This window comes from Centruroides vittatus, unplaced genomic scaffold (genome assembly GCF_030686945.1).
Source record: "Centruroides vittatus isolate TY-2023 unplaced genomic scaffold, ASM3068694v2 contig_221, whole genome shotgun sequence".
Taxonomy (NCBI): domain Eukaryota; kingdom Metazoa; phylum Arthropoda; class Arachnida; order Scorpiones; family Buthidae; genus Centruroides; species Centruroides vittatus.
The window spans coordinates 2,515,946-2,535,635 of NW_027121377.1; the positions used below are offsets into that span (position 1 = coordinate 2,515,946).

At 32.6% G+C, this 19,690-nt stretch overlaps 2 protein-coding genes across 4 annotated transcripts; one reads left to right on the forward strand and one right to left on the reverse strand.

Moving 5' to 3' along the window:
• The first annotated feature begins 233 nt into the window (after positions 1 to 233).
• Positions 234 to 15,155, forward strand: LOC136970878 (dnaJ homolog subfamily C member 24-like). The gene is made up of 4 exons (XM_067265384.1): positions 234 to 373; positions 1,575 to 1,692; positions 13,583 to 13,651; positions 14,895 to 15,155. Exons 1-4 carry the CDS (start codon positions 272 to 274, stop codon positions 15,026 to 15,028), a joined length of 423 nt encoding a protein of 140 aa, XP_067121485.1. The 5' UTR covers positions 234 to 271; the 3' UTR covers positions 15,029 to 15,155.
• A 35-nt stretch (positions 15,156 to 15,190) lies between these two features.
• LOC136970861 (ammonium transporter 3-like) lies at positions 15,191 to 19,315 on the reverse strand. 3 transcript variants are annotated; one of them, XM_067265357.1, is made up of 11 exons: positions 19,023 to 19,314; positions 18,862 to 18,948; positions 18,314 to 18,541; positions 18,170 to 18,249; positions 17,744 to 17,869; positions 17,419 to 17,682; positions 17,154 to 17,292; positions 16,992 to 17,086; positions 16,809 to 16,929; positions 16,636 to 16,743; positions 15,191 to 15,682 (listed from the first exon to the last, which is right to left on the reverse strand). In XM_067265357.1, the coding sequence occupies exons 1-11, from the start codon at positions 19,219 to 19,221 to the stop codon at positions 15,561 to 15,563; spliced, it is 1,569 nt and encodes a 522-aa protein (XP_067121458.1). In that variant the 5' UTR covers positions 19,222 to 19,314; the 3' UTR covers positions 15,191 to 15,560. The 3 variants fall into 3 exon arrangements, with proteins under 3 accessions (XP_067121458.1, XP_067121461.1, XP_067121459.1); XM_067265358.1 differs by having other exon boundaries at positions 15,551 to 15,682; positions 16,592 to 16,743; positions 19,023 to 19,315; XM_067265360.1 differs by lacking the exon at positions 19,023 to 19,314 and having other exon boundaries at positions 18,314 to 18,743; positions 18,862 to 18,878.
• Positions 19,316 to 19,690: the final 375 nt, after the last annotated feature.

A 19,690-nucleotide genomic window follows, 5' to 3' on the forward strand; every position in this document is an offset into this window, starting at 1 on the left:
AATTAATCTATATCCATAAATTAATTAATAACTTTAACTGCAACTAATTAATATAACAACTATTCCGTTTATAACGCTTTTCTTTTCGTTACATTTAAACGAAAAATATTATAAAGTAAATTTTTGTCTTTAACCTCGAAGCGTTTTTAATCGTATTATTTTATATTTTGATTTAGTTTTAAATATTATTAGTAAACTTTTATTATTAATTTTGAGTAAATTTTAAATTAGTTTCGGCGGTTAGAGGGCGCCTGGAGTTATTTTGGTTGTTATGGAAGATGGGGAATTGGTAGACTTTTACGCAATTTTGGGTTTGACGAAGAATGCCACCAAGGAAGAACTCAAAAAACAATACCGTTCTCTTATATTAAAAGTAAATATTATGAATTTAAGGTATAAGTTTATAAAATATACACCTTTTTTTCCTCTTAATTATATTGACAATAGAGACATACATGCTAGACGTGTCCAAAACACATCGAATATACAATGGCAAACTCATTTAAAAGACGCTATAAACAAAAAAATCATAGGACTACTCACCGACTCTGCACTACCATCGTTAATATTATAAAGAGGCGAAATTGTTCTATGTAATTTTTGGTTAATTAATGCTACTTGAGGTTCCAAAATGGCGGCTCGTCTCCGATTCCAGCAAAAAGAAGAAAGGAAACAGTGGGGACGCACGTTCTAACCTAACCTATTCTAATAATTTTGTTGGTAATAATTATGTTAATTTATTACATAAGGTTACAATACATTATACCAGGGATGGGCAACCTTTTTCTATGTAAGGGCCGCATTTTAAGACTTTTGAACTGATGCGGGCCGCATACAAAAGAAAGAGAAATAAAATGTTGGTAAATCAGAATTATTTATTCATATATAATTATAAACTAGCATAAGTATACTTTAGCTTCTGGAACTGATGTAAACGTAATATATTGGACATATTTGGTTAAATATTCGTCACTGCTAGTTTTAAATTAGTTTCGATGTGTCTGTTAGCTGGTTTCTTGTTTTAATTTTTACTAAATTCTTTGTGGGAAAAACTATTCCCATATATAAGTTGTAGAAAATAACGTTTAAATTTTTGTTGCATACTTCCTTAAGCTGGGAAATTGATATATTTATTCACATTTTATGCGTCGCGGGCCGCAAAATATATGAATGCGGGCCGCAGGTTGCCCATCCCTGCATTATACAATAGGTAACATTAACCTAATTTTTAGTATTTTTAGGATAAAGTCTTATTAAACTGATATGACAGGCAATGAACAATTGTCAGATTTTACTCAAGATTTTCTCTGTAATAGTATTAAAAAAAAATAACAATAATTACCATAGATAATTGGATTATACATTAAGAACAAATATAACCATATATGCCATCCAATTAAGCGATGCGATTGACTAAATATTATGGAAGGCCATTAGAGTGTTATTTCTGAGTAGCAAAGCAAAATATAATTCCTTATAAATTATAAAGAAATAATTAACTGTAACTTCAATACTTATGCATTTTTAAATGTTTTTTCTGTATTATGTATGTTAATTATTAAAATCTACTACAGCATCATCCTGACAAGACAAAAGTAGAAGATTCTGTTTCACATTTCTGTAAAATTGATGAAGCCTGGAAGACTCTAAGTAATGATCAACTGAAAAATGAGTATGATGCAAAACTAAAAGGTGAGTGATGGTTTTTAATTATTATATCTATTGAAATTTTATTAGTAATTAGTACAATACAAAACATTAATTTGTTCTTTAACATAAAATTTGTTCTTAGTGCAATGCAAAACAAATTCTAAAATTTATTACATACCGTTCCAGAATAATCAAAAAATCCCAATACAACAATAATGCAAAAATTATAGGTAAAAGTTTACTTAGGTAGTCCCTATGCACTTCCAGTCGTCATCTTGTTTGTGAATGTGACATCCACAAATAAAATGGTGACTGGCGCAGCTACTTACTATACCGACATTTATAGAAAAAATCTTTCACTCACCTTTGACAAATTTCTAATTTGTTTTCTCCGATTTATTCAGTAAAGAACACGGTTCAGATGATTCTTTCGTAACTTCGTCTTTTTCTATTGTAGAAATTTTTTTCTTCATTCTTAACATACATGTCTACATTCTTCCTCTTATGATTTTTGGATTTATTGTACTTACTTTTGGGGCTGAAGGTACAATCTCTGGCTCTTTCCAAACTAAAACATGTCTCGCTCTTGGATGAAACTTACTAGTATGCTGAACAAACAGGTTGAACCGTTCTCCTAGTTTTTTCCTTTTGCTCACAACAGTTTCATCAATTTTGACCAACTTTCCAGGTCCATTCAATTTTCGTTCTGGTAAAATTAGACTATGAAACAATCATGTGTCATATGAAATTCACCCAGTCAACAGCTGTTCGACTATTCATATCCACAGCTGAACAGGTGACGCTCAGCTTACTGTACATTCAATGCAAATTAGATGACAAATAAACAAAAAAGTAGTTCCCCAAGAAATTTTCTGAAATATATGTTGAAAAATTACTTCAAATGACAAACTGTTCATCTTGCATTTATGACATCTAAAAAAAAAACAGAATTATGATACTTTTGATAATTTAATTTATGACGACCATCACATTTGAACAATCTGCACCTGCAGGTTGCATACCAAACTTTATGATAAATGTACCAACAGATAAAATTCTCTTGTCAAAACTAAATTTGGGAAATTATGATACTAAAAAATGAAAAAAATCCCTTAAAGTACACTTTTGCCAAGAAAATTGTTGATGTTTTCCAAACTCTGCCATTAAAACAATAAACAACAAAATATTAAATATAAACTTTGAAAAAAATGATTCACACAACAATATATAATCTTTTGAACCTTAATAATTAAATAACTTTAAAAACATTATAAAATGTTAGGAAATTATTCTAGTATTGAAATGACGTTAGAAATCTTGTAAACAAAAGACGCTTAGATTAACTTTTAAAACATGCATGTTGTGAAGATTCTGGAAGTGCCACCATTGGTACTACCTAAGTAAACTTCTACCAAATCTACATATATAATTGAGACGAGTTGTGATAATGATAATAATAATAATAATAATCAGCACAGAGCCTAAACGGTTAGGAGTTGAAAGTTGAAATTTGGTGCACAGTTAGGGTACATCACGAGAACACACACTAAGAAGGGATTTTTCGAAATTCCTTCCCACAGGGGAAAGGGACAGGATTAAGGCTTAACACTTCCATCAACAATGGAATTGTCAACAATAAAAGTGTTACGTAACAATGGAATTGTTAAAAGAAAGCGACGTGCAAGACGCAGATGCAGTTTTTTTCATTTTTGCAAGAAATCGAACATATTTTTAGATCCATCTAAAAATTCTCTGATTAGTGTGGAAACGGGAACCCAATTTTTGCATTTTGTGAAAATGGGTAAGGTTGACTATAACGTAATAGTCTTAATCTTCACTATCGTTAATTTTGCCCGAGCAACGCCGGGCCCACCCACTAGTTATATATATAAGGAAGAGAAATAATATACAGGGAACCAAATAACTGAATAAATTATTTATAAAACTTGCAAAATACATTTTTCAGCTACTTTATGTTTCAGAATATAAAATTATTTCAAATACAAAAGCCACCAGTAAAACAAGTAAATATTTAACTGATAACAAAAATGTAAGAATTAATAAATAAATAAAATAATAAACTCTTGTTATTTTATGTATTGAGTCATTTTTATTTAATGATTTTAACAATTATAAATCTTACTGTAGAGATTATTATATGAGTTTTAAAATTTTATGTGATGCTTTTACTTTTCTTTTTTACCCAGTTGTTTTGTTTGCATTCTAATGGGTTTTTATCTTGGTTAATTTGGGAGATGGTAATCATGTGCTTAATGGCAATACTTTTGTATAGATAAATAAAATAAAATAAATTTTTGTCTAACATTAATAGTTAAATATTTATCTTTTTCTTCTACAATGTTCCAAAGCTTCTGTATTTTAAATAATTCATGTTAGAACAGGGATAGGAACCTTTTTCTATGTAAGGACCACATTTAAAAACTTTTGAACTGACATGAGCTGCAAATGACAAAAAAGAAGAAAAAATTCAAGTAAATCACAATTATTTATTTATAAATTAACATAAGTATACTTAATTTGACTTCTGTGACTGATATGAATGTAATATAAAGCACACTCACTTCATTTAACCTTAATATTCGGTATTTCTTGATCGTCCAAACAAACGTTTTCGTCCTCTCCGAGGACTGCCTCAGGTTATTCGAACAAAAGAATAAATTAGAGCAGGATTCCAATTTTTTTGAATTAATTTCTCGAGGAACTTTCAAAATATTCGAATATAATTTGACTATACGTGTGCGCTATGACGCGTTGCCTTTTTCGTATTTGTCACACACGTAACGCCACGCGTGCGACAGAGTGTTGCCGTCTTTGGTGTTTATGCATTTTCCAGTGCGTCCGGCCCTGTATATTTCTAGGGCCTCTAGGGCCCTGATGTCATCCGTTTGCAATGCTGAGTTTATCAATCTGGCGTTATTCAGGTCAGCGTGTATTTCTGGATCTGTGGCATAGGTTGACGCACTGGAAAATGCATAAACACCAAAGACGGCAACACTCTGTCGCACGCGTGGCGTTACGTGTGTGACAAATACGAAAAAGGCAACGCGTCATAGCGCACGCGTATAGTCAAATTATATTCGAATATTTTGAAAGTTCCTCGAGAAATTAATTCAAAAAAATTGGAATTCTGCTCTAATTTATTCTTTTGTTCGAATAACCTGAGGCAGTCCTCGGAGAGGACGAAAACGTTTGTTTGGACGATCAAGAAATACCGGATATTAAGGTTAAACGAAGTGAGTGTGTATTAAGTTAACCGGTATTTAAGTCAAGTAGATGTGGTAGTAATATAAAGCAGGGATGGGCAACCTTTTTCTATGTAAAGACCACATTTCAACACTTTTGAACTGATGTGGGCTGCACACGAGAAAAGAGGGAGAAAATGTGGGTAAATCACAATTCTTTATTCATATATAATTATAAATTATATATGAATAATATAGCTTCTGGCACTGATCTAAACATAATATATCGGAAATATTTGGTTAAACATTAGTCACTAATAGTTTTAAATTAGTTTCGATGTGTCCGTTAGCTGGTTTCTTGTTTTAATTTTTACTAAATTCATTGCGAAAAAACTATTCACAAACATAAGTCGTAGAAAATAACATTTAAATTCTTGTTGAATACTTCCTTAAGCTGGGAAACTGATATATTTATTTATATTTATGCCACGTGGGCTGCAGGTTGCCCATCCCTGATATAAAGAATATTTTTAAAGTAAGGTCCATTTTGCAAGAAAAAATGAACTACTAAACATTACAAGTAATTAATTTTTTCTCAGATTCTACTTTCAGCTACTTTTCCACATATTTTCTGTTATTGTTGAAACATTTGTTGTAGCATGAGACCAGTTTTTGTAGACCCATGTCATAGAAGTGTGCTACCTGAGAAGATAAATATTAACTTGGATTGAGAGCACAGTTTCCTATAGTTCAAGTTTTCCAACACAACTTTGTAAAGAACTGACCATGAAACTTATGGGAAATTAACTGATAGGGTGGAAATTGTAAATTGTCTGTTTCATGAATCATGGTGTCTACTGCATGGACAAGATCATTGACAAATGGAGACAACTGACCTGAGCATGGTTCATCTTGCACATTCTCTCAACCTTCCTTAAACAGTCTTACCCACTTGCAAACTTTGCTATCGTTCATGGCATTCAGACTATAAACTTCACAGATCTGGCAACGAATGTCTGCCAGTTTCACATTTCTTGTGGCCAGGAAGTGAAGAACTGACCTTATTTCACATGCAGTGGGCTGCTCAATCTTTTTAAACATTTCCATCACATAACATGAAAAGCACACAGTGCTGATTCAAAATTGGCATCTGTTTGTGTGCAAGGGATGCCAGGAGACACTGCACATATTAAAAATTAGGAACATGCATGTTTTAAACAGATATTGCCAAACAGACCTTACTTAAAAAATATTCCTCACATATCTGGAATATTTGGTTGAATATTAATCACTGTTAGTTTTAAATTAGTTTTGATGTGAGTGTGTTAGCCAATTTCTTGTTTTACTGTTAACTAAATTCATTGTGGAAAAAGCTATACATAAATTGTAGTAAATAAGGAGAGAATTTATGCAATATACAGTGAAAACTGCTTAGGCAACTACCTGCATTTGACGGGCACCTGTCAAAATAGGCAAAAATTTCTGGCACAGAATAGTTTGTACATAGAGTCTTTGTTTAAGTTACCTGTATTAAATGACCACCTGTGTAACGTGACCACAGGCATTGATTTTTGGTCCGAAACAACATACAACAAACTGTAATAAAAGACCACTTCCACTAATATATCTATTCTAAACTATTTTTTGTACCCATCTCAACATTTCTCCCTCCTAGTATAATGAATTAGTCTAAACTCTTGTTTGAATCCATCTCGGGCACTTCTCCCACTCTTGAAATTAGTTGCAGGTGTTAATGGATTAGTCCAGCTACAAAGAAAACTCATTTCTGTTTGTTCGAAAATGTCAGAAAAACGAAAGAGATGCGAAGTGCTGTCATTTGAATGTGGTATTAAAGTTATTAAGTTAAAGATTAAGTGAAAATGGCTTATCACAACGGAGATTAGTGGAGAAATTTATCTGTGGGAAAATGCAAATTTTCAAAATTTTGCAACAGAAGTCGATATTGGAGAAATGGGAAAGCAATGGAAACAAGAATAGCAAACAAAAAAAAAACAGGTGAATGAAGCGATAAATAAATTGATATGGGAGTGGTTTCAAAAGGCAAATGCTAAACAAATTCCTTTGAGTGGACCAATCATTCAGGCGAAAGGATGTGAATTTGTAGAAAAATTAGGGATTTTGTCGTTTTGTGCCAGCAATGAATGGCTGTAAAGTTTCTGGAAGCGTCATAACATTGTTTATCATACCTTGTGTGGTGAAAGTGGTAATGTCAATCAAGTTAATGTAGAAGATTCGAAACAGCATGTTCTTTAGATGATAGATGGATATGATTTTCACCATGTCTATAACACAGACAAAACAGGACATTTTTTTGTGCCATTCTGGATAAAACTTTAATCAAAAAGGGAGAGAAGTGTTCAGGAGACAAAATGGCAAAAGAACATTGGACTGTAATGTTTTGCTATAATGCATTAGGAGATAGAGAATAATGTGTTGGTCATTTCTAAGTCACTTCGACCTAGATGCTTTAAAGGTATTGACTTCGCAACTTTGGGCATGACCTGGAAAGCCAACTCCAGAGCTTGGATAACAGCAGACATTTTTCAAGAATGGATAGAAAAATTAAATGAAAAAATGAGTAACCAAAACTGGAAAATTTTACTTTTTCTGGACAATGCCCACTGCCATCTCCAAGATTTCGCTTTCATATGTTGAATTGAAATTTCTTCCACTCAACACTACGAGCCACCTTCAACCATTAGATCAGGGCACAATCTGGGAGTTTAAGATACTATACAGAAAAGAACTTGTAAAATTTTTGCTTGTTCGGATGGAATGTGCTGAAAGAGCAACAGAACTTGCTAAACAACTGACTGTTTTGAATGCAGTTAAGTGGATTAAAAATGCCTGGAAGGAAGTAAATTCTGAAACGATCAGCAAATGTTTTAGAAGGTGGGCTTTCTTCTTGATGCTGCAGATGCTCCGGATGCTGAAAATATTTTAGAAGCAGAACTTCAAGAGCTTTGTACTGCTGCACAAATTAACGACATTGTAGCTATTGAAGATGTTCAATGCTTTGAAGATTTGGATGATGACTGGGAGGATCAACTTATGGTTGTGGAAAAGACCAATCAACGACTGTCACAAATAACAGAAGACAACGATGATAACAATAATAATGAAGAACAAAGTGATGTTTGTATTGAACCTTTTCCACTATCAGAGATGCTTTTCACAATTTCAAGATTGAAAGCAACGTTCGTCAATCTTGAAAGACCACATCTTTTGGAAAGCATAGATTTAATTGAAAACAAGCTTGAGGATGTTATCCTAAAGCAAAAGTTAAAACAGGTTAGACAGACTAAGGTAATGGAATTGTTTAATATGCACATGTAAATATGTATTGTCTAGCCCAGGGGTGGCCAACATACGGCCCACATAATGGGTTTATGTGGCCTGCGATTAATTTTTCAATATTAGCTACTTAACTTCCAATAATTGGTCAAATGGATAATTTGCGATATTTCTTCATATTTTAAAAAATTTCATTGTAGAGACTTAAACTTTTGTATTCGTCTGTTATAAATTTACACTATTTGAAGAACGAAAGACCCCACACTCACTGAAACTCATCTGCCAATCCACCATATCACTCTGTTCATGCTGACATGTTACGCACAGTGCTGCCTGCCTGTCGACTTTTTGTTTTCTTTTTTGTTTGTATGTTTCTTTGCATTGTAAAATGACATTGTGCATGCGTTAGGAACTTCTGTTCGAACAAACCTCACCTGCCGCACGAGTCAGCATATTTGTATTTAACATGATATAATTTTAATATTTCATTTGGCCCGTGAAAAAAATTTTTCTTTCCAATTTGGCCTGAGGGCAAAAGCTGTTGGCCACCCCTGGTCTAACCTGTACATGTAAATTTAATTTATTAAATTTTCTGTTCTAAATTGCTTTAAAACGATGTTGTATTTTACACAAATTTAAATACAGGTACAGTACATGCTCCTATATACAAGAGTACACTATAGGTCTACAGTATGATAAATTGACAGTAAGAATACAGTATTTATCATACTGTAGACCTACAGTATTTTTCTTGATGTATAAAATATTGTACACGATACAATTAATTGGCTGATCTCATCGTTTGATAAAATTTATTTTATTTATTTATTTTTGAAGCTCATATACAGTATATGTATGATAAATAGTTTCTGTATCAACCTACCTTATTTCCATGATATTTTTAGAAAAATAATATCCAAGTACTTTTCACACACAAAATATTCAAAATAACAATAAACGCATTAATACAAAAATCAGTTTTACAGGCAACCTTCCTTTTTTGATTTCGTGATTGTCCAATGACAATTGCAGAATGTAATGAAATCGTATTATGACATAAAATAATAAAATAGTTTTATTATTCATTAATAATTTTTCTTATTGTACTTAAGAAAATATTAAATATTAAAAAAAAAAAAAACAGTATTTTTGAAGTTAAAATACGGCTAAACTAACCAAAACCAAAAATCAAAGTGATGGAGAGATACCATGCTTTTATATCAACGATGTAATACACGTAACTGAGGAGCAAATGAAGAGAAACAACTTTAATTAATTATCTTGAAAAAAAGAAAATGTGCATTATAATTAAGAAAATGCAAGTACTGTATTAATCTTTAAAATATTGGTATTAAATCTGTCATAAAATCATGATGACTCCTGTAAGTTGAGTTATCCGATAAGAAAAAATACAATACTGATATAGGTCTATCATTAAAAAAATCACTTATAAATGCCTACCTCAAGTTTTGTTTAGTAGAAATGGCTAAAAAGTACGGAAATACAGTTTTACAGCACTACCCGTATTGGATGACCACCTGTCTAAAAGACCACTTTTTGAAGGAACCGTGGGTGGTTGCTATAGACAGGTTTTACTGTACTTGATATATATAAAATATTATGTGTGATGCAGGCTGCACAAAATAATAATGCTGCAGGTTGCACACTCCTGTTCTAGAACTTGGAGATGGCTGAAAATGTTTATCTGTTATCAAAAAGAACATATATATATATATATATATATATATTATTATTATTATTATAATGATAATATATATATATTCATAATGACCGGTCAATTTGATAAATTATTGAAATTTATTACAATGCCCAATTTTGTTGGTCTGGTCATTATTCACTTTGTCCATAAGCATATTGTATATCATATATATATATATATATATGCTATGGACAAAGTGATTAATATGGACATTATGAATAATGACCAGACCAACAAAATTGGGCATTGTAATAAATTTCAATAATTTATCAAATTGACCAGTCATTATGAATACTGCTATCATCTAGTCAGGCAAAGTGATAATAATATGTTGAGAAGTGATCATCCAACATATGCTAGCCAATCAGCACTCGCATCTGAGTTGTGCGTGCATATTGCGTTTAGTACCGAATTTGGCGGCAGTCACGACTGTTTGTGCTCTTGACAGATTCCTCCCAAAGTGGAGCTGCCAATTGTGTAACGTCACTAGTTATTTATTCACGGTAGTTCTTGAACACACATATCAATATCTAGTACAGACATGGGCAAATGCGGCTCTTGCTGAAAATGTTAATTTCTGTTTTTTATTATTATTTTTACAATTTTATTTTTATAATTTTGTGAAAATATGTTTATTAAAAAAATTCAATATTTGTTTTATATTATATTTATATTATATAATAAAATTGTGTGCCTTACCATACTATCTGCCACGACAGTACAGAACTGCGGCTCCCATGCATTTTACAAAACCTACATTTCAGCTCCCACTGAACTCTTGCTTACCCACCCCTGATCTAGTATGTATCAATAGCAAGGTTGAGGCCGAAGTTTTAAACTTGAAAAGTGTACGTTGGAGGTTCAGTGCCGCTTTCCTGTAATTCTAGAAGTTTGACAATGGTGTTTGGAAAGTCAGTGGAATCATGCTCGACATTCCAAATGCCATTGTCAAACTTCTAGGCTTACAGGAAAGTGGTGCTGAACGTCCAACATACACGTTTTCGCATTTAAAACTTTGGCTTCAACCTCACTAATATCGAGTTATGTTAAACAATCGGCATCCGGCCTGTAGCTCCCCTCCGGAGGAATTAGTCAGGAGCACAAACAGTTGCAACCACCGCCATGGTGGTGCACATAGGTAAAATTTTACTATTTAATTAGTATAGTTAATAGTACTTAGTTTTAAAAGATTACATGTTCTTTTTAAAATACTTTGAAATAATTCACAAAAAATAAATATTTCTAAATGAAATAAGTAGAGTTTTTTAATCAAATTAAAATGTTGCGGAATTTAAAATTTGATACTAAACGCGATGCGCACGCGCAACTCAGAGTGCCGATTGGCTAGCGTATGTTGAATGATCACTCCTCAACGTATTATCACCACTTTGCCCGACTAGATGATAGCAGTACACTCAAACCTGTTTTTGTGCAGTCTTTTTTTGTCCAATTTTTTATACGTGCAATGTGTTTTGTGCAATTATTTTTGTGCAGTATACCAATTTGATTGAAATTCATATACCACACACAAAAAATCACACAAAACAAATCGCACAAAAACAGGTTTGAGTGTATTCACAATGATCAGTCAATTTGATAAATTATTGAAATTTATTACAATGCCCGACTTTGTTGGTCATTATTCATAATGTCCAATTAATCACTATGTCCATAACATATATACATACATTCAGTGGAACCTTGCTTAATGAGCATAATTCGTTCCAGAGTCGTATTCGTAATGCGAAACACTCGTTAAGCGAAACAATTTTTCACATAGAAATTAATGTAAAATACGATACGATATGATAAATACGAAAAAAATTAATGTTTTATGTATAATGTTTATTGAAAGAAATTTATACAATAAACATTGTTAAGGAGCATGAATCATCATCATCTTTTCTTCTAGTGCGAAATGAACCAACCTGGAATGAGAATTCAATTTGCAGAAAACAAAAAAAAATCACAGATAATATGTTTGATAAACACTCCAAACGATATGCCAAATTCTTGGGCTACATAAAGGCTACAATTAAATAATAGAAATTAATTAATTTGACTAGAAGTAGGCAGTTATGCTTCCATCTTGTATTAAATTTAATAATTATAAATACTGTAGTTAATTTTTAATTCAGACATTTGTAAAATTTAGTTTGGAATTGGTCATTAAATTTAATACGAAATGGCGGCATAACTGCCTACCTTTAGTCAAATTAATTAATTTCTAATATTTAATTATAGTCTTTTCATAGCCCAAGAATTTGGCATATTGTTTGGGGTGTTTATTATATAACAGGCATTGGTTGTTGATGTTTATAAGTAATGTGTGTGATCACAAGCGACATGAAGATGCTAGCAGAACAAGTGCTAAACACAGACTGGTGGAGCATGTGCACAATTCGGGACTTCCCCTCTCCTCCTCACTCGTTATGCAAAACATCGCTCGTTAAGTGAGGCAAATTTTTACTATTCGTTTTGCTCGTTATGCGAAGTACTCGTTGTGCGAGGTACTCATTAAGCAAGGTTCCACTGTACACTATTTCTGGATTATAAAGACTTCTTGTTTTGAGTTATAATAGTAATAAATAGATTTTAAAAACAATGCATTTTGTATATATCTTCAATTAAATAAATCTATAATGAAAATATTTTTGATTGAAATTATTGATTCCATCTCCCAGTAATGAAACAAGTATGGTATCAGAGAAAAATAAGTTTTAGTAATATATGTATATCTTACATAGAAATATTGTAGAATTTTAATACAGTACTTACTTTATATAAGCCTAAAGGACCAATAGAATGCACTCAAAATATTTAATTCTTTCCAATAAAACTCTAAATTTCATGGCATCTTCATAGAATAATAGAGCAGATGATAATATTATTAGTTAAAATTAATTCTTGTAAATTTTCAATATTTTTAAATGAAACAAAATGCAATCATAAACATTGAAAACAAGTAAATAATGTAAAATTACAATAGCAAAAGTCTTGTGTCGTTTGTGTCCTCCCATCATTAACAGTAAAACCCCAATTAAAATACATAAAATACAATGAATAAAGTATACAAATACAAAACAAAATAAAGTAAATTTTAAAAAATATTAAAAAAAAGAATTGTGCAATAATTGTTTACAGGCCTTTTTGAAATGATAATTATTAACATGAAGTAAATATTCAGTACTAGCAATATTAGTATTTTATTAATATTTTTTGTACGTTAGTATAATCAACAGTAATAGAAAAATAAATTCAGTCATCATTGATTAATTGTGTTCAAAAATTACAAAGTATTTTTTATATATTTTATCTGTTCATGTCAACACATTAGAAGTTTTTAATTCCTTCTCTAACTCTTAAGCTTAATAATTACAAATTTCATATAATTATTTTTAAGTCGATTATATCATTTTTTTTTTTTTGCTAGTTCTTGAATTTAAATCATTATTCCATTGGTTTATATGCAAATAGTTTTAAAGATTTTATTTTGTTGAGAATTTAAGGTTTTCTACAATACTATAAATTACTGACCAGAATGACAGTTTATATAGACTATACATATACATAATTCTTCTCAGAGACAGCTTAAACATTTTCTAGTTTACAATACAATAAACATTAATATCAATTTTTGATTGATTTACATTTTTAATTCTAATCTATCTTTAAAATTTATTTCATTCTTTAGCTTGGGAATTGAAAAATACACAAGCAGTACATGAAGAAGTGAAAATTAGTAGTATGAATAAAATTTCAGGTAATATATTTTTGTTAAAAAACTTATAGTGTATTGTATAAAGCAGTATACACAGTGTATTGGTTTTATAAATATCTTTTGTATTCATAACATCTTATAGCTTGTTTTCCAAGAATATGCTTTATTATAAATTATACGAGGTATTTGTAAAATACAAATTTGTTACTATTGCTTGGGAACATACATTTGGGTCATCGAAGACCAAGGCTCTCACACATTATTACCGTATAAGGAAGTTAAAGTAAATTTTAATTTCATTAAAAAACACTTGTACTACTTAAATAAATTATTATTATTATGACAGATTTAACATGCAAACAAGCGATGAACAATTTTCTTTTATTTCTGTTCATTCTGAAACACAATCCTTAACCTAACAGATGATAAATCTGAGAATTTTTGTAGTTTAAGGGTCGATTTATACACAACAGTGACGTGCCGGCACAGTGCAGTAAGCATCACACATAGCCAATCAGAATTTCATGTACGACACTTGTATGATTGACAGAATACAGATCATGTGTCATTGATGAAACTCTGATTGGCTATGTGTGATATTTATCGATGTTTATGCACCAAACGGTCACTGTGACCAAACATCACTGTTGTGTGTAAATCGATTTTTATTCTAAATTCTGACCTAATATTAGTAAAAATAAAATTAAACTTTGATTTTGAAAAAAATGGCATGCAACAATCTTCTAATCTTCCTAGGCTATGACTCAAAATGTTTTGAGAAAGTAGAACAGGTTACAAACTTTTGAGTAATGCCCAAATTGTTATATGGGATGACTTGTATTATGCAACATGTCATATGATTCTATTTATTTTTCATATAATAAATATTTACAACTGTGAAATTCCATTACTAACTCTATAGTATTGAGATATTACTAATAGAATATATAGAATTTACTGGATTTACTAAACAATTTTTAATTTTACATGTAAATTACGTACTCCGAGACCGTGCCTTGTTTTTATTCTTTATCTTCATGACTAGATGTGAAAATGCCTTCTGTCTATTAATGCACGTAGTCATGAAGATAAAGAAAAAATTTATATGTAAAGTTAGTTTGCTGAAAGAATAAAGGTAATCAAAGTAAATTATTTTACAGAACTTTCATTTAAAACTTTTTAAATTACAATGGATACATTTATCATTGCTTTACTAAAATCATTGCTTAGATTCTAAAAATATAATTTCTTAATACTTACGGAAATTGTACTGTTTTGATTACAGACGAAAGTTACGAGAGAAGTTGCCGTTGTGGTGGATCTTACGTACTAGATCGAGAAGATTTAAAGTATGGCGGCAGTCTTGTTGTAGAATGCGACAGTTGTTCATTAAATATTTTGGTTCAGACAGGACTTTAAAATGTTTTTGTTTTAAGCAAGAATTTAAATGTTACGAACACAAAAGTGAGTTGGTTTTAATAATTTTTGAGAAATGAATTATTTTGTACAGTTACAAAGCAGATTTATAAAAATATAAATTTATTTATTTATAGATGTTTTTCTTTTCTGTGAAAGCAAATATTTTATAGAGAAATCAATATCTTTTTATTGCTGCTATTAAAATTTACCATTACATATTTGTAGGAAGTACATCTACATTTAAAGTTTTTTAATCAAAAAAATGATAGCAAACTTGATGTTACATATACTCTTAAAAGATGAATAAAAATAAACATTGTAAATATTTTAAAAAAATTAAAATTGTGTCATAAGAATGGATGAAACGACAAAATTATCATACATTGCTTTCAATAGTACTAATTTACAATAATTGAATAAGTTAAAATCAATTCATAACATCAACGTGCAGTATATAAAATTGTATAAAATAATTACGCTCTTGACAATACTTATTAACTAAAAACTTTAAAATATATCAAAGTTTATAAATTTATAACTGTGTGGCACTTTCAGACAGGAATGCTTCATTTCTTGTGCCAAACGGTTGCTGCGGAATCGTGGGATATCTGTCGTTCGCTCGATTCTTTACATTTAAAGGAATGTCGTAATCCACTGAAAAGAAAAAGAAAGTTAAATCAACATCCTACAACAAAGTTTGCATAAACTTATATTTGAAGAGAAAAACAAACAACTTTGTCCTAAAGAATAATGAATTTCAATGAAATATGTGAACATACATTGTATAACTTTTCATTGTTTCATCAAAAGGAAACAAATACTTGCATTTTGCACATTCATAAGACAAGGCAAATCAACTTTAAGCTTTCCAATTTCTTTCCTGCAAAACCTTGCTAATTTTTTAAAATTGTTTCTGCAACATCTTTTTAACAATATACTGTCACACTTCATTTGTAGCTTTGGCATATCAAAATTACAGATGAAGAAAAAAGCTGATTATATATTATTTATATTAAAATATATAAAAAACAACATGGCAGATCTCAATTCTGTGTATTTGGAACTGCCCAAGCTCCTTAAGAAAAGAATTACAAATTGCCATTTGTGTTTCTCCTATGGTAATTTTGACCAAAATTATTCTGACATCAATTGCAGCATTCCACATTGCCAAATATTTCTGCTGTCACATTATATAAATGGAAAGCCAAATCAAGAATGTAATTCTTCCTGTTATTCTCTTGTCACCGAATACAAAATCATAAATATGGTAAATAGACATCTTTGTCAAGAAAAAATTGCTAACCACGTTTCCATGTTTCCTGTTACAAACACACATCCTATCTAAGATAGCATGAAAATTAACGAAATGGCCTCCTAAATCCAAGTGTCACACATGACAGTCTTCAGTAGATTATTGTGTAATATCCAAAGTACTTGACAATTATTTCCAAATTATCAATTCTGTATTCTACTAATGAATTTTTAGTATGCAAGAACCTCCAGTAATGCCTTGTTTTCAACAATAGAGAATAAGTAATACTTATTAAACAATTAATTAATTACCTTAATTATCCCTCAGAAAAGAAATTCTCTATTCGTCAACTTACTTATGCTGTTCCCATTTTCATTACTTTGTGGATAAACGTGAAAGTACGAATTGTCGGCGCTGGAAGGAGCAGGCGAGGATGTCTGTCCTTGTCTCAAAATGTCCGAACCTGTAAAGTTCATTGATATTGAAATACCGATTCGACCTTGGTAGTTTCTACTTACTCTTTTATACCTTTCAAGTCGTAATCTATCGAATAAAACTTCAAACACTTCAATGTGAAGAACACTATGACGGATAACGCACCACTCCACGCTAAGATTATGCTCCCTGCTGCCAAATTCCAAGCTATCACCTGCAGAAGATATCTTCACTTGTGGGTGTTTAATTGCGGAAGCGTCTGGAAAGATTACTCACCATTCGAGAGTTATTGATCTTCCCCATAATCATTCCATCCGGGTATTCGAAAACGGGTGCTGCCATCAACCCCCAGATTCCCGCCCCCAGATGCACTGAAAGTGTGTACATATTTGAAAATTTTGGTTAGTTTTTGGGTCTTTAAGATTGAATCATACTCACCACCGACGAAGTGAATCTCATCTTCTCCTTTGAAGAAAGCCACCACAAGGTGAAGAAAGAAGGCAAAAAGGCTTCCTATTACCCCCACTGTTACGGATGCCCACATGGGGAAGCTGTCACAACCGGCACTCACCGACACCTGACGATAAATTTATCAAGTGAGAATCAAATCCGGACTCTCCTGGCGGAAGCACCCGATATTTTGCTTCCAAAATTCCAGGTTCAATTTTCAATTTTGAGGCCGAAAATACAAGATCCTATTTACCATTCCTGCCACAGATCCTGCCAGAAAGTAGGAAAGCGAAACTAGAGCATCAGGTTGAACCTCTCGGCGGCCATTTCTGCAGCATTTCTGTAAACGATGGCAACAAAGGTAGGCGGCACCCCCGAAATTTGCCGCCAAAACGGTAGAAGTGATAGAATCGACTATGGACGAAGTGGTCAAGTTTTGCACCTTTCTTCCCGCCTGGGTTCCACAGGCGATGGCCACATAACCAACAATCAACAGGAAACTTCCCACGATGGATATCTGCATAAAGGATTAGAATTAACACGTCATCGAAGACGTTACGAGTACAAAGGTCACTTACCGGTATGGTATGTCCGGGTTTTCTCTGCACAGTGTCCGATCTGACCGATCTGGGTCCGGCCATTGCCACAGCAACCGTGGCACATGCACCGGCGCTAACGTGGATCACACCTGCACCCGCATAATCCTACAACACAGGTTAAGGATCATTAAAAACTTCCCAGTAACCAGAAAATCATAGCACTAATACCCAAAAGAAGCGCCTGTGTAACATTCCTAAAATGCCAAAGATTATACATTCGACTAATTTCAACAGACCCGATTACGTAACACTGCAAAGTATTAACGTCATTGAAGGACAATGGAAATATTTTCCCGAATAATTCAACACTTAATTTACTGTCAAATGAAAGGCCCAAGTGTTCTGTACCATAAAAATGGTAAATTTTTTCTTCGTACGATTTTTACAATGCAAAAACAAACTTACTCGATAGTACATTGCACCATTCTGGTACAGCCATCCGAATGGACTCCAGCACCAATGAACCACGAAAGGATGGATCAGACCTTTAAATGGGAGGATTAAAACACCAGAAGATTGTCTTTTGTAAATAGAGGCTCAGTTACTTACCGGAAACGAGGATTGTGACGATGACGTAAGAGATGAACGTTCCTCTGTCAGCCATGGAAGACACCACGATGGAACAGACGGTGGCATCCAGTGTCAAATGGAAGAACCAATGAGACGCGTCATCAGAACTCAAATTCAGTCCGGCGAAGAAGTTTCCTCCTACAAATCCGAGACCGTCGCCAAACGCTATACCGTATCCGATTAACCAGAAGATTATACCCGCTATTACTTGAAACAACATAGAAATCTGAGTTTAAGAGGACAGAGCATCCGATTAACCGGGGTGTAATTAATCAACGTCACGTCCTTACGAGTTTGGGGGATTAACGAGTAGATACACAAATTAATTGTATTGTTATTTAATAAATAAAGCAATAAATTGTCACACGGGGAAAACCCCGTTGTTACGTTTTGCAACTTCCCAAAACAACTATTTACAATAAATAGTATTTCCTGTATTAAATATGCGCATCCGCTACACGTGGAGAAGTGACAAAATGACGTAAAAAATCTCCCTCTACAAAATTAGAAAAAAAAACTGTACTTACTGGTGTGGTAGATAAAAACTACTAAGACGTGAGAAGCGGAATTCTTGCGAGAACCGTACTGTACCAGAGGAAATCCACTTTGCATAACTGCATTATTAAACGTAACACATATTTCTGCATTAAAAAAACCGATTACGTCGAAAGTAGTGTCGAGTACTTACGCAAGACTAAAAGGCCCGATAGAACAAACAAGACGTGTCGATTGTCTCCATTTAGTTGCAGTAGGGCCTGGGAAAAACGAAGAATTTCGTCGGTTAACTGTTGTTGTCCGCATCTCGTGTGATTGCAGAAAGGAACGATTTGCTCGGTGGCGTTACGCTGGTGAAGAGCGGCGTACGACATGTTTGTCGAGTCGTCCATCTTCGTTACGACGACGCAAACGAGCGCGTGCAGGTGGCCCGACACGTCATCGACCACCCTCCGATACGTACCATTTGCCGCACGTGCGGTCCGACACTTTACACCTTTCGTATCGAATTACGTCGTAAACGAAACTCCGTTTTTCCATCTGGTGGTAAAAGTTGGTAACGTCTGAAAATTCATTTAGAACACCCGCGTAAGATGCGAACGCAGATCCTAACGCGCGTGACCGAGCTCTAGAGAGAGATTTATCTAAAATGGCGTTAAATGTTAATGTTTTAAGTATAATGTATTTTTAACGTTAAAATCTATATATATAAAAACGAATGTATGTCTGTCTGTGTGTCTGTCTGTCCTTCATGCATTACCACACCATTTATCCGATTGCCATGAAACTTCGGGAAGTTGTTTAATACACTCCCGCGAAGGTTTGTGGCATATGTGAAGACCACCATTTCCCCCCTTTCAA

What these genes read in the sequence shown, in the direction of transcription:
- LOC136970878 (XM_067265384.1), top strand. Translation starts at nt 272, where the DNA reads ATGGAAGATGGGGAATTGGTAGACTTTTACGCAATTTTGGGTTTGACG. An exon ending in ACCGTTCTCTTATATTAAAA is followed by an intron (nt 374 to 1,574) that starts GTAAATATTATG and finishes AATCTACTACAG; the next exon opens with CATCATCCTGACAAGACAAA. An exon ending in GTATGATGCAAAACTAAAAG is followed by an intron (nt 1,693 to 13,582) that starts GTGAGTGATGGT and finishes TTCATTCTTTAG; the next exon opens with CTTGGGAATTGAAAAATACA.
- LOC136970861 (XM_067265357.1), bottom strand. Translation starts at nt 19,221, where the DNA reads ATGGACGACTCGACAAACATGTCGTACGCCGCTCTTCACCAGCGTAAC. An exon ending in TGAGATTCACTTCGTCGGTG is followed by an intron (nt 17,087 to 17,153) that starts GTGAGTATGATT and finishes ACACACTTTCAG; the next exon opens with TGCATCTGGGGGCGGGAATC. An exon ending in TGAAAATGGGAACAGCATAA is followed by an intron (nt 15,683 to 16,635) that starts GTAAGTTGACGA and finishes TTTTCTTTTCAG; the next exon opens with TGGATTACGACATTCCTTTA.